The 16,788-nt window shown below is 50.4% G+C and overlaps 1 protein-coding gene across 1 annotated transcript; it reads left to right on the plus strand.

The window, feature by feature from the left end:
- Nucleotides 1-7,977: 7,977 nt before the first annotated feature.
- DNASE1L3 (deoxyribonuclease 1L3) lies at nucleotides 7,978-13,953 on the plus strand. Its single transcript, XM_074836235.1, has 8 exons — nucleotides 7,978-8,133; nucleotides 9,812-9,900; nucleotides 10,538-10,630; nucleotides 10,929-11,041; nucleotides 11,565-11,677; nucleotides 12,040-12,197; nucleotides 13,081-13,177; nucleotides 13,439-13,953. The coding sequence occupies exons 1-8, from the start codon at nucleotides 8,002-8,004 to the stop codon at nucleotides 13,565-13,567; spliced, it is 924 nt and encodes a 307-aa protein (XP_074692336.1). The 5' UTR covers nucleotides 7,978-8,001; the 3' UTR covers nucleotides 13,568-13,953.
- The last annotated feature ends 2,835 nt before the right edge of the window (nucleotides 13,954-16,788 follow it).

The raw sequence follows: 16,788 nt of genomic DNA on the forward strand, positions 1-16,788 counted from the left end.
GCGGTGCCGGTGCCGGTGCGGCTCCGCGGGGGCGCAGCGGAGCGCGGCGGCGCGGCGGGGATGGGGGCGGCTGTGCGCGGTGCAGGGCGGGGGGTGAAAGGGAGGGTGCAGAAGGGTACAGCTGGGTTAAAAGGGGGGTGAAAGGGGGATGCAATAGGGGTGGGGTGGGGGGACAAGGGGGGGTGAGATGGGGTGCATGGAGGGCTGCAGTGGGGGTGCAAGGGGGAACACAATGGGCTTCCCTGAGGGTACAAGGAGGGTACAACAGGGGTGGAAGTGGGGGCTGCAATGGGGGAACGTGTGGAGCTGTAACCGGAGATGTGACAGGAATTCAGTGGGGGTGCAAGGGGGGGGTCAAATGTGATATAACAGGGGTGCTGGGGGGGACATAATGGGGCTTCCATGAGAGTACAAGAGGGGTGGAAAGGGGGGGGTGGTGCAAGGGGGGGGATACAGTGCAAAGGGGCTGCAAGGCAGCTACAATGGGAAGATGTAATGGGACTTCAATGGAGGCCACAATGGGGCTTCCATGGGGGTACAAGGGGGATACAAGAGGGGAGGAAGGCTGGCTGCAATGGGGGGATACGGTGGAGCAGCAGCGGGGGGATGTGATGGGACTTCAGTGGGGGTGCAAGGGAGGGATGCAATAGGGCTGCAGCAGGGCTGCAAGGGGGATGTAACAGGGGTATAATTGTGGGACATAATGGGGCTTCCACAGGGTTGCAAGGTGAACACAGCGTCGCTGCAATGGGGGGTGCAACAGGAGGGCGGTGGGGGATACAAAGGGGCTCCAAGGGTGGTACAACAGGTTGCAAAAGGGATGCAAGGTGGCTGCAATGGGGATAGGACAGAAATACAACAGGAGTGCAAGGGGGCTGCAATGGGGTGCGAAGGGAGTGTGAAGGAGTTACAACAGGGTGGGAGGGGGCTGCAGTGAGGCTGCAACATGGGTACAAGGGGGATACAACAGGGGTGCAAGAGGAATGCAAGGCAGTTGTGTAGGGATACAGTGGGGATGCTTAGGGGGGTGCAATATCACTCCAACTGGGGGTGCAAGAGGCAATGCAACATGTCTGCAATGGGGATGCAATGCAGCAGTTCAAGAGGCAATGCAACAGGGAGTGCAAGGTGGGGAATACAACAAGGTGCAAGGGGAGACGTGACAGGGGTGCAAGGGGGTACAGTGAGGAATGCAATGCAGCTGCAACAGGGATCCGACAGCGATGTGAGGGGGTATGCAAAGGAGACACAGCAGGGATAAAAGGAGCATGTTGTACAATGGGGTTGCCATGGGGATGCAACAAGGATAAAAAAAGAGAATGTGATATGGCTGCAACAGGGTTACAACAAGGAGACATGAGGGTGGATACAACAGGGGTTGCAACAGGGATGTAAAGGGGATGCAACACAACTGTCACAGAGATACAAAGGGGAATGCACCACTGCACCCCACGCAGAGACCACACAGCCCCCTTGCACGAGGCCTGGAGCGAGCCTGGGGGTGGGAGATGTCTGTCCCTTTCCCAGGTTCTGGGAAGGGGCTGTGATCAGGGAGCACAGAGCTCTGCCACATTTCCTGTGGAAAGGGCACAAAGGTTGAAATCAGAGCATCCCATTGATACTTTTACACATGAAATAGGATTTTTAAGCCTTAGGTCACAAGCCTGTTACCTTCCCTCTCTCCCCAACAGATAACACTGTTCGCTCTCAAGAGCTGTATTTCAACCTGCATTTAAAATCTGCTCTGTTTTTTCTTAAAGCTGCCACCCAAATCCTTTTGCTATAAGCAAATTTACTTTCATTCCCCCTGGGTCATGTATCAGTGGTATGCACCTTTAAGATATGCCCAGAAATATGAGAAAACTTAATTAAATTGGAAATGAGATCAGCTCCTGAGTAAATGTGAGCAAATTGGGTCAAATCCTCACCACATCTGTGCTTTGATAAAGGATGTCCCTTTGGTCTGGCAGGCTGGGAGAGCCGAGAGAAGAACTGGCGTAAAGGGCTTTCCAGGTCAGAGTTTACTACAATAACCAAAAGCTTCTGATAACATGAGCTGTCAGAAGAGATTTATAACTGAAATTGAGGTTTTTAGGTGGCCCGGTGAGGGTGAGGAACATCTTTGTGAAGCTTTTTTGGGTTTTATTTGAAGATCTTCCCAGTCAAGCTAGACTAAGCAAAGCTGATCTTCCACTAAGATGACCTAAGCAGATATGGGAGGTATTTCACAAGCCTTTAAATGCTGTTTGCAGTTGTATTTGTTTGTCCGACTTTCTCGTGCACAGCCCTAGGCTCCTGCGGGACAGGCACAGGGCAGGGCTGACTCAGGCCTGGGATAGATTACCCACCAGTGCTTATGCCAGGCCACCTGGTGGGAACGCCCCTGGAAATAGTCATAGCAAATGACGGCTCTTAAAATAGAGAAGCTGAAGCGGAGACCTGTGGTGGTTTTATGTCGAAACATGGCATGAGCTAACGAGGGAACCCGCTCTCGCAATATCGGTATGCAGCCACGGGGAAGAGTTGTCAGGTGTCTTCTTTGGTGGTGACGGGTAAAGGAGGAATTTTCAGGCCTCTCCTGAGCCAGCCACTGCCAGGACAAGGCCATGGCTTCAACAGGTCACAGCCCTGGTGAGGTGGTTGGCAGCACCGTGATGCCTTTGCCAGGTGGGAGCCAAGGCTGCTCCTCTGTCCCAGCACGGCAGAGGAGACCTTGGGCTCTCCAGCTGGCATGGGAGGCTGTGGGGGAACACAGGGCATGGCTGGGCCTCTGTTCCTGCAGAGAGCAGATGGGCCCTGGGCTTGAGGGGAAGCCCCAGCAGCTCCCTGGGACCTCCTTGAGGACCCTGCCAAGTCATTTTTGGGGTGGCTGAAGCACAGCAAGCTCAAATTCAAGGCCAGCACCTGCACTGACCTGTCCCATGCGTTTTGTTTCTCCTCTCAGCCCACAGACACAACTCATCACACAGCTGTGGCAGCTGGCGAGGACCGAGTCACCCACACGTCACCCCCTGAGGCTGCTGACGTTTCGGAGCCCAGCACCAGCTATCCTGGCCCTCAGCTGAAAATTTCTCATTCCTAATGCCAGCATCAGAAGCCAGGTTTCCCACCAGCACCGGAGCACAGCTTTGATGCTGTGAGCAGGGCAAAGGATGACTTATGATCCAGTTAGAAACAAAATGGCTTTCTAAATCAGAGTAACCACAGGAAAAAGAAAATTTAAAATAGTCAGAATTAGCTGTCCTATGTCCCCAGAAACAAGGCAGTGGGACTTTCACATAAACTGTCTTGTTTTCCATAGGAAGGTAGAAGCTCTGGTTGGATTTAAGCCAGGGAGAACTGAAGCTTCTACCTCACCAAGCCAAGGAGCATTGCTCCACCAGATGAAAGGCTTCCATGTTATTTTCCACTGCTGGGTGATGACTCCCCAATGAGCACAGCGGGATTGTTTGCAACCATAACAAGTGATGGCATGCTGCTTTGGCAAAGTGAATCATCTTCCCAGGGTGACTCTTCCCCATCTATTCCCACTCACGCAGTGTTGGCCCTATGGCATGATGCTGTGAGCAATCCCCAAGGAACCATGGGCACGGGAGAGCACTGGGGCAGGCAGGTCCCCACCAACCCAGCATGGCCCCATGGCCCACCTCTGGGACCTGCTGTTGAGGAACGCCTCACCATGCCCCGAGGAGAGGGCAACTTTAGTGACATACAGCTGCCAGAATTCACCCCCCAGGGCACGGATAAGATCTCATCTCACCCCAGTTTGCAAAGAGCAGCTCTCAGTGAGCACAGGGGTAAATAACATCCCTGGGCACAGCTCTAGGCAGCCGCCCTGTCACTCTTCACAGTCTTCATTGCACAACCTGGGACAAACAGAGGAACAAATGCTCCTGACTTTTAAAACGTTATAAAGCAAGGCCTACTTGCCTGTTAACAGCTTTAAATAATACTTTCTTAACTCTACTCAAAGTTAATGCATATATTACACACATTTTAATTACACCTTTAACTGCTAACAGTAACGGCATACTTATTGTCACAAAAACCTACAATATCTTTCTGGAGGGGTAACTTCAAAGCCTTGTCTAACCACCATGCGTCAAAGCCTTTATTTCAGATTACTGAGTGCTCTCCTACATCTCAGCTAAGTGGCCTTGTTCAAGAAACTGAAAATATGAGACATTTTTCCTTGAACTGCTTTTGTGGGCAGGCTTTCACACTTTAAACCACTACTTGAACAATACTGACGTATTAAGTTGAAAAAGAAAACCCTATCAGAGTCCTGTACCAGCAACGGAGTTATGCCCTGATAGTAATTTATTAAATAGAACATGTACCTTCCAGAATTATAAATAAAGATTAAGTATCAAAGAAGACCCTATGGATTCGAAACATATCGGGTATCTTGTACACCACATATTTTTTACCCTCAATTATATTGCATTTCCAAAGAGTCACACCAGGACACTTATCATTAGACTGACAATGAAGCCACTTCCCAAATGACCATATTTGGTCTGTAGCCCAGTTGTGAACTTTAGCAATACAAAATGACCTGAGTGCTTTGCTACTTATTAACTCGAAATTCCAGGAGACCGCAATAAAATATTCTGCCCAATGTTTGTGATAAGGTCACTCAGAGCCCAAAGGTCATTTCATTTGCCCAAAGGAACCTACTTTTACGGTGATGTTGGAGACTTTGGGGCTGGCTCTTCCTGCTTCTCCCACAGACCTCTCCTCGCCGCAGTGGATGTTGACAGAGCTGCAGTTTGGGTAAAAACGTTAAAAATTAAGAAACACCCAACACCTTAAAGCCTGGCACAGAGGAAAGGGAGCACGTGGGCCCCTTGTCCAGAAAACAGAGCTGTGGTGGCATCTGGGGAGCATCGGCCTGGAGGTGCTGGTCTCTGCAATGCCCTCTTGCACCCCACCGCCACCCTCTGCTCACACTACCAGTGCTTCCTCAGAGCTCCAGGCTCCCCTTTGGGGGGACAGGCTTATGGGGGTGCTGGACAGGGCAGCAGGGACACCCTGATGGGCTGGGGCTCGGGCAGGCTGGGCCAACCTCTGCGCCCTTTGCAGAAGGTGCACAGCAGCGCTGGTGTTCCCAGAAGCACTAAACCCCTGACCAGCATGCAGACACCACATTTTGCCCATGGGAGGAGACATAAAGCTTCAGTGTTATTTTCAGGCGCCAAGCAAAGCCCCAGGGCGACCTCATGCCCCACAGGTTCTCCTCCCCACAGGGCACCCCATGAGTCACGCTGCCCTTCAAGCCCAGAATAGGCTTCCTCTGCCCAAGCAGAAGGGGATGTGGTCTCTCCCTGCAGCCCTCCCAGAGAGGCACAGGAAACATCAGAGATCCTCTCAGTCCATCTCTGCCAGCAAAAACAAAACTGCGGGTCCTCCATGAGGAAGCTGGAGATGCAGCTGGAAGGAGGTGGCTACGCCTGAGGGGAGAGGAGGAACCCCTAGATCACTGCCAGACACTCGCACCCCTGCTGTCATATGGGGACCCTAAGCAGTCATACAATATGGGGACACATTCCACCCCATCCATCCACCAGCACCTTCCTGGGAGCAGAAGGGTGATAGAGGGCTGAATCACTGCTCCAGAGGTAGCAACACACCAGCCACAGCCCCCACATACCCACAGCAGGCTGTCAGCAAAGCTTGACTGAAGGGCCATCAGGAGGAGCAGGCAGGACCCGGCAGCACCTACTCACTGCTCTAAGCTCTTGCCCAAGCTGGCTTTGGCATTTTCTGCAGCCTTGTCACCTAGCTCTTCCCCCCTGGGAGCAGGGAGAGACTGAGGAGGGGCTTTATTAGGGAACGTTCCACAGGTGCTGCTTGGCTGGAGGTGGCATCCCTCACCCAGCATCTCTCAGGGTAGGAGCAAAAATTCAACTCAGGTTGCTTTCACCAGCAGCTTCACCCTCTTGTGCAAGACCAGGACAGCCCTGAACTGGCACGGTTCGTGAGCTGGCATCGAGTGGGATTTATGGTCTGATAAAGAGCAAAGGGTACATGCACAGAAAGTGCAGTAAACACAGAGATAAAGCGGTGCAGAAAGGAGCATGAGCTTCCCGTGTCCCCCTCACAAGTCGCCTCGCTGCCCCCTGTCCTGATGATAATGTCTGGGGTGGAGGGGAAAGAGGAGGCTGATGAGCAAGCAGTCCTGGGGACAAACATGGCATCCATGAAGGCAGGTCTCCGCAGTTCAGGGTTAAAGCCCTCATAGGCACCACAACAAACATTTGCTTTTTGATGCCAGGGTAGCCAAAATGAGCTTGTTTTTTTGGGGAGCTCTGGGTTTTGATGACTCTGACCCTGAGGCTGCAGTCATTGCCGAAAGCCCTTGGCTCATGCTGCACTTTTAGCAAGGTCAGGCAGGAGATTTACAACCCCTAAAGCTGTTGTTTTCTCTCCCTCTTTATTAGTTTCCTCCAGAGCCTGTGCTGCCCGAGGCTGGTTCATTAGAGACCCAGTGGAGAGAAAGCACTGTACAACCCCTGTTATTTCAGAGGATCTTACGCCTGCTCCCCAAGTAGCTGTGCTCATTAGCAAGCACCAGGGCAGCATGGCAGCACGCCCCTCACTAGCAGTGATTGCTCCAAATCCCTGTCTAGCCAAAATGGATTTGTGGTGCCTGTTCCCACACTCACAGCACATGCCCTGGAAAGCTGCAGACACCTTCCCAGCAAGGCTGGGATCTCACTGTGGTCAGCCGTGCTGCATTTTTTGGGAGCCCCCCATGCGCTGCGTTTTGTGCCAGCTCCATCTGACCCTGTTTAATTGATTTAGACAGTGTTGGGAGTCATGAATTGGTGCTTCTGGATCTAGAACTGTATGGGCAGCCATGCAGACAGGGCAGCGGAGTGCAAGCAGGCTGCACGGCTGTTCTCAGGAAAAGGAGGGAGGATGTGAAAACATCCTGTAAGCACAGGGAGAAAAATCCAAGACACTTAAAGACGCCATTTAGCCTGATTTCTTGTTATACCTCCCACCATTATACCTGATCTGGGGCTGGCACATGGAGAGGAGTAATGAAGGACAGGGGAATGGTTTCCCTGCAAAAGCCACCCCAGTGTGACCAAGCTGTCCCAGCTGCAGCATCCTCACTTGAGTGTCATCTTGGCCAAAAGCATGTCTCCTTCCACCATGCAGCACAGGCCAGACCCATGAGACTGCTGTGCTGGGGACACTTGGCTGGGAGTTTGGAGGGAAGTGCTGGGGACATCACGTACCTTACTGCAGCTGCACTGTGGTGGCTGAGCCAGCGGGCCCTGTTAGCTGTGGGAAAACAAATGTGGCTGTCCCACAGCCAGGCACATCACAGCTCTGGGTGAAGGGAGAAGTGGGTAAGAGCATGCAGCCTGGGGCGATGGATGGTTCACCACTTTCTCACAGCGTGACTTTCTGACCATGGAGAAAGCAGAACAAAACATGGACATGGTCAAACCCTGTGTCCAGGATGTCCTACCACCATCAGCTTTCACTGGGGCTTCTGGTGCCCACCACCAGTGCCCTCTAAAAAAACCCCCTCTCCCCACTGCTGCTTCCCAGGCCCTTTCACCATCTACCCCATCCACCTCCTGGTCTTGACTTCTTGCTTGGGGTGGCCCAGGGAGCCCAGTTCTGGCCCGGCACTGCCTGGGGGTGGTCCCAGCTGGTGCCCAGGCATGGCAGGCATCCCACAGTGAGTGCTTCCCTGTGGGGAGGGATGCAGTTGCTCCTCCAGATGGGGAGGTTGGCTTGGAAGAGTTGGTTTTCCTCCAAGGCAGAAGTTCAAAGTCCCCATGCTACTTCGTGCTGGAGATGGAAGTGAGGGAAAGGAGGAAATGGTGATTCCTGTTCATGTTCGTGATTGACACAGCTGACTGCTCAGTTTGACCTCCCAACTGGCCCCAGAGGGACGGATGCACAAACACACACACACACACACATATATATTTATAGCCATACTTGCAGCGACTCATTTTGTCCAAGTCCCTGAAGATGTTGCTCTTCATCTTGCTTTCGCTCCTCAATTTCAATCCATTTCTGAGCCTAAAAATCTGCTCCTTCAACGTGAGGTCTTTTGGAGAAACAAAAATAGCTAGACCTGAAGTCGTTGATGCCGTGGTAAAGGTACGTTCATTTGCCTGGATGAGACAGACATTGAGCTGTCCAAGGATTTCTTAGCTATGCAATCTTTCACTTTATTTATTTTTCACTGTTGAATTTCAAGTAAAAAAAATAATAATTTAAATCATTTTATATTCTTAAAGTAAAAATCAGCCTGTGGTTGAGTGGGGTGTTTGCTCATATTTTAGCCAGCATGGGAATATAACAGAAACAACATTTGCTGTTTCCTTTGGAAATGGAGTGAGGAAAGGAGGAAAACCTCTGTGCACAGTAAAAATAATTTTCACTTTGAATCCACAGAGCTTTGTTTTGTGATACATTATTTACCTTGCTTATGTGCTAATTATTCTGAAATATTCTTGTCTAATTAAATGTATTCTCAGGACAGCAGAGTATCATATTAGAGTGTGGTACAAAATTGAAAAACCTGATTGTTAATTTATGTAAATAAACCATCACCATCAGGCTTCCTCTGCAGCAGCTGAAGATAACTCAGCTTTTTAAAAGAACTATGTTTTGGACTTACAGTTTTTGCAAGTGCCCTCCGAGATGCCACAGTAACGGAGGATGCAACGTTAGTGGGATGGCTGCATGTGCCGAATGGCAGCAGCGAGGAGTGCCACCGTTTAGCTGGGCTTTAATCCTTTCACTGCAATCAGCTGGAGAAGAGGGGTTTGCATTTCTGGATCATTCTTCCTATACTGTCAGCACTATGGGCAATATATACTAAATTATGGGCAATATATTAATTTCTTACAAGTTTCAGGGGGCAAAAATGGGCTTTTTTCCATGAATATCACCCACAAAATTTAAAGAGTGACAAAACCAGGGGCAGAAGGAAGCCTCTGAACGTTCCAGGCTGTGGGGTGAGCTGGGCTTTCCTGCAGGGAATCCCAGCACCAGCGGTGGGAGCTGAACCAGGCGAGGGCAGCCCCCCTTCTCTCCCCAGCAACCTGCAGCTCCTCTGTGGTGCTGGGACCCTGTTTTCAGACTGGGGGTTGCTTTGAGCTCTACAGGCTATTTCAGAGAGCTCTGCAATGGATGGCCGGGACAGGCAAATGCTGACAGCACACACAGCTTTTGGAAAGTGCAACATAGCGATAGGACCTTAGGGGTATATACACCAGAAAAAGGATGGAAACCGTTGCAGCGGATTGATGATAAACACAAACAGGCTCTCCCTGATGCCCCCAAATCCTGCTGTGACATCCATCTGTGCACCCAGCGAGCTGGGATGCTTGTGTGCAGCACCAGTCTGAAGCAGAGAAGAAAACCTACGTGGCAAGGGGCAGGGAGGAGAGAAAAGCGTGACCAACTGTAGGTGTGGGGGGGGTCAGGGGCAGCACACCGGCAGTGGCAGGGGGAGAGTGGGCTCACAGCAGTGACTTTTGCTGTCCCTTCCCCTCCACACTTCCTCCTCAAGGGCAGGTGCAAAAGTTTTCAACAAACTTGAAACTGCTCTGCTCCCGAGTTCCCTCTCCCAGCTCCCCTGGGAGTGTGAAGCAGCTCTGAAAGCAGAAGAGTTTTGCTCCAGTCACTGCCCACCTCCCATGACTCCAGACTGGGCACCACTTCTTCCACAAAGGACTTCCCCCGCATCAGTAACCACTTCTTTCTAACTTCTTTCGAATCCTCCAAAACCCTTCACATGCAAACTTGCTTTTGCTCCTTCCCCCTGTAGATCATTTCTCGCTGTGACATCATGTTGCTGATGGAAATAAAGGAGAACAAGAACCGGGTTTGCCCTCTCCTGGTGGAGAAGCTCAGCAGGTAGGGTGGCCATGAGCAAGTAGGCAAATATTGGGAAAGATGCTTGGCAAGAGCCTGTGCTCTGCTCAGTGCCACCTTACTGGGCAAAAGCTCAGGGTCTGGGCTCTGTCCCAGACGTTGAGGAAGGACCAGGCTCTGGCAGCCTCGCTGAAGGTCAGGTGCAAAGCCAGCTCCAGACCACTCCAGGACATGTATTTTTAAATCAAAATAATCAAGTTAGATTAAATTTGTTAAAGATTAATTCTCAAAGGAAAACAGAAGGGAGGGAAAGGCCCTCACCTGGCTAGCACTGGGCTGTGGCAGGGCAGCTGCCTTTCTGCAGGATTAGGAATTGCTTTAGATTGGGGATTGCCTGCCTGGACTGTCAGCCCACAGGAAAGAGCAGCATATACCTGGCTGGACATGAGACCCAGCTGAAAGAGGGACAGAGGCTGCAATAAGCAGGGAGGGGGTAGAGTGAAAGATCCAGTGATGAAGCACAGGTCCAGACCACAGGTCCTGAGAAGGGTTTATTGTCTCTATCATCAGCTTCTGAGGTCAGGCAGGCAACATCCCCTACCCTTGGGCACAGGCAAAATTATATCCTGGGCCCTTTGTGAAAGTAGAAATAAACTCAGGAACACGACTTTCCTTCCAGTCAGATGAAGGGGCCGAAGGAGGAATACAGCTGTGTGGTCAGCGAGAGGCTGGGAAGGAAGAGCTACAAGGAGCAGTATGCCTTCATCTACAGGTGAGCAAGCTCCCCTCGCCAACAAGCCAGCCCCTTCCCCTGCCCTCCCAGGTCGCAGCCCCATAGAGATGGGCTGGACACAGTGGTGGCTTGCCTCTAAGGGAGCTGGAGAGGTGCAGGCTGCGCGGGTGGGATGGGCTGTGCTTGGGCGTGGGGATCATCCCAGGCCCAGCCACCAGCACGGCTGTATCTGTCCCAGACCATAGCCCAGGGTCTGCGTCAGAGCATGGAGTCAGTGTTAGACATGTCCCAGCGAGGCAGAAACATGACATCCCCTATCCTGTTTATTCCGCTGCAGACAACATCTGGTATTGGTGAAAGAAACCTACCAGTACCCTGACACCCAGCCTGGGGATGAGGATGCCTTCTCCAGAGAGCCCTTTGCCATCTGGTTCCAGTCTCCAAAAACTGGTGAGACATTTCAGAAACAAAGTGTTCTCCCACTGGCAAGTCTCATGGAGCAAGATGGTGCGAGCTGGACCCAAGCACATGGTGGGGACAGGCAAAAGCTGCATTTCCTTACAAGAGCAACATCTGCCTTTGGGGCTGTTGCCTCCGGCATCGCCTGCAGCTCAGTGCACGCACAGCCCTGCGGTGGCAGTCCTAGGAAAGACTCTGCTGCCAGCACGGGCAGTGGTTCAGTGGATGCGCCCCATGCCGCTGGCATGGCCGTGGGAGCAGCTACTGCCGCGGGTGTCGGGGCAGGGTTTGCCTTGCCCTCACACAGCACTTACCACATCGCAGCTCAGCCTCAGCGGGGCAGCTCATGGGGAACACACTGCAATTACACAGCAATTGCCTCTGCAGCCAGAACAGAGCTGTTTGTTTCCTCTTCAGAAAAACCTTCTTGCTTCCAAGTGAATTTCTGTTTCTTTGTGATTCAGTGTGTGTTTAACCATTACATTTTTTCCTGTTCTTTTGCCTTGTTTTTAAGCTGTCAAAGAGTTTGCTATAATCCCTCTGCACACCACACCAGAGACAGCAGTACGGGAGATTGATGAGCTCTACGATGTGTATTTAGACGTAAAACAGCGCTGGAAAACCGAGGTTAGTTGACACATCTATGTTACTAACAGCAGCTTCAGTATTGAGTCACTTGGCACACTATTCACTTTTCACAGCCTAATAACCTTAAAACCATTGATAACAAACCCTAGATTTTGAGTCTCTCTTTGATGTATTTTCCACATTTTAATCTGTAAACTTGATCTCCCAATAAAACTACTGTTTTATCAGCATGCCTTGGTGGTGTGCCCAGCAAAAAGGAGAAGCCCCGTTGCACTCAATGAGCACTTGCTATTTGAGCTGTATGGGCTATCAGGAGCATCTGTTGACCATAAAAGTCCTTGCCAGTCTTCTTTTGAAGAGCTGCCCTCATTATTATTTTTGAAAACCCTCCTGTCTTCCAGAACTTCATCTTCATGGGGGACTTTAATGCTGGGTGTAGCTACGTTCCCCAAAAGCAGTGGAAGAACATCCGTCTGAGGACTTACTCTGAATTCATCTGGCTAATCAACGACAAAAATGACACAACGGTGAAGGCAAGCACAAGCTGCCCGTATGACAGGTAAAGGGTTCACTGATAAACCATTCCCTGTTTATGACTTTCTGAGAAAAAAAATATATGGAAAGGTGTCAGTGACCGTCAGATAAAGCATGAGGTCTTCGAAGACGAAACAGCATCCAGGGGAAATGAGATCAGAATACTTCTAGTCAGGAGCACAAAGCACTTTCTTCAGGCTTGTTGGCAAGCAGTTTTGCAGAAAGGGCAAGATTTCATGCAGGAACCAGCCGTTGCTGTGGCTTAGGTGGAGATAAATGACAGGCAATTACACAGCGCTGCTCGTTTGCAGAGCTCTGCAGTCATCCAGGTGGAAGGTGCTGCTGCCTCCTCCATGCCAGCTCTGTGCCATGGTTTTTGCTCTTGCACTTGTAATTTGGATTGACAAATGCAAAATCTGGTTCTGCTCGTGCCTTGCCTTCCCTGGGCATGTGGCGAGTCCTGCTGCTACCTGCAGCTACCTCAGCAGGGTCAATAAATACACCAGCTTAGCAGACCCCAAAGTCAAGACTTAAACCTCTTGCAGAATGAGCTTCTGGATCAAAGCCGGACTTCACTGAGACTCCAGTCATCGGTGTCCTATGATTTTTGTATCCAAAGCACATCTTTGAACTTTGCAGCATCGGGTTTAGATACAAGCCATTTACCATTGGCTTCCAAGGCCAACACAAGCGAAGGTATTTAGGTGTCTCACTCCCAAGGAAAGCAACCAGCCAAACTCAACAGAAAGCATGTGCTGGCATCTCTCAGTAGGCAGCCCAAGGGAAAGGGCAAACCATAAGTAGCTGTGACTCCATCAAGGCCACCTCTCTGGCCACCAGCTTGGTACAGCATGGCTGCCACTGGTCGGGCACCCCATAACAGCATCCCATTCCCTTGTTCCTTGCAGGATCGTGGTCAGCGGGCAAAAGCTCGTCCATGCCGTTGTGCCACACTCTGTCAACATCTTTGATTTTCAGAAGGACTTTCAGATGACCGAGGAGCAGGTAAGCACAGCCTGACCTCTGCAGCAGTGGGGCAATGGCTAACAGAGGAGTGCAAAGCCAATGGTATCCAGGCAGTTTTGAACATGGTCTGGTCCATAAAACCATTGCACCCTTCCAAAGTGATGCAATACTTGCACTGCACCTCCCCACATTCACCACTGCACGTCCACCTCCCAACCGCCACAGCGAAACCCCCTGGGGCAGGGTTGGGAGAGAGCATGGGCAGCCAGCTCCCAACCTCTCTGTGCTGTTGTCTTGCAGGCACTGGGGGTGAGCGACCACTTCCCTGTAGAGTTTGAGTTAAAAGCAAGAGGTGGTTTCTTCAACTGGCTGAAATCGCAGTTTTCAAAGAAGAGGAGACCAAGAAAGAGCCGCCGCTTGAAATCATGAGCATGCTAAGTCCTCTCACGTGGTGTGGAAATACACAGATGCCAACAGATCTTGTAGAAGACTAGTGTATATATACTCACAGCAAGTGCAATATTTAGTGGAAAAAAAAACCCAAATATTTTGTTAAACTTCAAATATTTTGGGTAAGAAGGTGAATTAAACTGTCAGGTTATTTTCCTTATTGTACATGAAAATAAATCAGCTAGAAGCAGCACACTAGACTTATGTACTGATACCAAATGTAAAGAGCTACTCCAAGGATAGAATACTTTTGTGTGCTTTATCTGTAAGGGCTGAAGGGCAGGGATCTCCATGCGTTCATGTGGGCTCTGGAGCTCTGCCATCCTCTGCAGGGGCAAAGGGATTAAAAGGACCTTTCTGCATCACGTTTGTGTGTGGATGCTTCAGAGCTGCAACCAGTGGGACACAGGTCTGTGCCTCGTGATTTTCAATGTGAAACGTTGTTGAGCTTAGAGGATTTGCTCTGTCTGAATTTGAAACTGCTCACAGCATTGAGGGCTTGGGGAAAGACAGAAAGAAAAGACAGAAGGACAGGCAGTGAAAGCTCCTTTTCTGCATTAACCCAGCCAGGGAGCTGCAGGAACAGGGCACTAGTGGTTCCCACCCCTGCCTGCTGCCAGCTGCCATCACCTTGCCTGCAAACCACAGGTGAGAAGTCCTGCAGATCCAAGGTGACAGGGCTGCCAACAGAGAGTGTGAACAAAACTTAAATTAAAATCTGATTTCAGCATCCTGAAGTGGAAGTGAGTTGCATCTCACCCCCCAAAAACCCTCCATGGCAGCCTAAAGTTCTCTAATGAACCAGACTTTAATGATGATTATTTAACGTAGTGGTGCAACAATCTGTTTTCTCAGCTCAGCCCACAGGCTGTATTTAGTGCAAACCAAACCCTGTCACACAGATGGCATCTGAAAAGTGGGAATAATCCAACTGTTAGTAGAGGAAAATATTCATCTCCCTTCATCAACACCCCCTGGTTTGTCTGCTGATGGGGTAGGGAGGGCTAGCAAATGAGATAGGCTTTTAGGGGAGGAAAACAGTTTGGCCTTTGCAAAATTCACTGTCTAGGGAGAAAGAATTTGAGGAAAGAAACTAAATTAAGAGGAGATTATCCCAAGGGGGGGGGGTCATTCAGGGCAGACAACCAACCCCTCAACTTTCAATAGCAATTAATCTGGAAACGATGCAGCATTTCATAAGCTCCCTCAGTTATACTCCAGCCAAGGCAAAAGGAGAGAAAAAGCCTGATTTAGAACAAATATTTACACTGGGATTTTTATAGAAAAGCCACTGTCTGGCTGACAGCAGTGATGGTCCATGTGAAGGCTGAAATCAGACTAAGTCTCTGGCCTCATGTCTTAGTCCTGCATAAGTCCCTACTCTCTTCTGGCTTTCAGAAAGAAGCAATGCACAAAGGAATAAATCATACTCCAGGAAAGCAATAATGGATACATGCAATCATGCAAAATACCTACATATGACTAAGTTTTACTGAAAAAGATTTGTCCTTATTTGTGACATTGAATATAATCCTTTACCCAGCATTTGAAGATGAGAGATGTGGCCAGAGAGTAGCTGCTGCAGCAGCTGCAGCCTCAGGCATGATGTTGGCGGCTGTCGGTCTGGAGATGCTATTGCAGAGAGGCTGAACATTTGACCGGCAGAGAGACATCTTAATGCAAAATGGTGCTCCTCCAGGGAGAGCTGGGATGCACTTTTGTGGGACTCAAAGCAGACAGACAACATCTGTGCTTGGTTCATAACGTTTGATAGGGGCCGGGAGGTGTCCAAAGCTCGTACAGTCAGCACAGTTGGTCTCTATAGATATTCCTGTGTTTATTCCATACATTCATTAGACAACATTATAATTAGAGCCTAAAAGATTTAACAGTTCATGTCATCTCTAGACTTTCCCGACCAGGGGATCATTACTCAGCTGTCCCACCTGCAAAGGGGTTTTTAAGTTGTTCCAGCCTGCAGGAACCTCGACGTATTCTGCAGCCAGAACAAAGTTTCTCTTTCAATGAATAAGGCTTCTTGATCTTATTTATGATCAAATAGGAGATTTATGCTGGGAATCTGAAATGGCCTGGAGAGACTTTGTCTCATGCAAGCCAGGTCTCAGATCATGGCTGGGAGAGAAACAAAGAGGCTCTTCAGAACCTGAAAACTCTGTTTCCTCCACAGCCACCCTGGCCAGGCAAGAACACAGAGCAGATAGGGTTCAGCTGAACAAAAAGTGCTAAGACCTCCCAGTCCCTCAGGTTTGGGTCCTTGGGAAGCCCTTCTCCAATGCATGATGCTGGAGTCATCCTCACTTCCCCCCTGAGGTCTCCACCACCCCACAGAGACCTCCTCCCCAGCCCCACGGGAGGTCCCTGCACCCAGGATGGAGCCAGGGCTGCCCCTCGCCCTGTGGAAATCCACAGGAGTATGGTTTCTGCTGCCCTGGGGGAGTAAGTCCCTTGGCAGGGAAAACCCCCAGGAACCCACAGCAGCAGCCAGAGACGGGACTGTCCTTTCTCCATAACCTCCATCATCTTCACTGGCTAGGTTTGTCCATCTGCACCTTGGATTCATCTCAACAGGTCTCGTGCCCTCTTCATCACCTTGGCACTGCTCCCCACTAACCCTGGCGGGCCCCAGCACCTCTCTGCCTGTGCTATAGGGTGAGAGAACCTTTGGCCCTGGGCAAGGCTCTGCATACCTCCTTTTGCGTCCTTTTAGGTACTGGCAGCAATGAGGACACAGGAGAGCTGGTACAAAACCCCACAGGGACCCACCTGGCCTATTTGTTTGGGGTCTGTATATCCCCAAACACAGACCGAGGGAGCATGCACTGTGATTGAACATGCAGCATTCGGGGAACGTTAAAAAAATATATATATAAACCATCATCAATCAAATATGCTGGGATGTACTGTTTAATGAATGGCACAGAAGGAAGGAGTCAGCAGGACCAAGGACTGTCCCCTCTCTGCATCATGGCAACTGTCACCAGCTCTTAAGCCCTTTGTCACGGCAATACCCATGCACAGCACAGCCTCTCTTATTTTGGTTTACGTCCACATTTTTTTTTTCTTTCCTGAAAGTTTAACTGTGCACGAATGCACATAGCCATGAGCAATTCAAGCCTGAACACCCTCCAAAGCACCCACTGTTTCCCCATCACGTGGGTGATGGGCAAACAGGAGCAGGT

Source organism: Strix aluco, chromosome 11 (genome assembly GCF_031877795.1).
Source record: "Strix aluco isolate bStrAlu1 chromosome 11, bStrAlu1.hap1, whole genome shotgun sequence".
Taxonomy (NCBI): domain Eukaryota; kingdom Metazoa; phylum Chordata; class Aves; order Strigiformes; family Strigidae; genus Strix; species Strix aluco.

Excerpts from the sequence above, each read along its gene's own strand:
- DNASE1L3 (XM_074836235.1), top strand. The coding sequence starts at position 8,002 with ATGTTGCTCTTCATCTTGCTTTCGCTCCTCAATTTCAATCCATTTCTG. Across the intron at positions 9,901-10,537 it reads CTGGTGGAGAAGCTCAGCAG|TCAGATGAAGGGGCCGAAGG; the intron begins GTAGGGTGGCCA and ends CTTTCCTTCCAG. Across the intron at positions 11,678-12,039 it reads AACAGCGCTGGAAAACCGAG|AACTTCATCTTCATGGGGGA; the intron begins GTTAGTTGACAC and ends CCTGTCTTCCAG.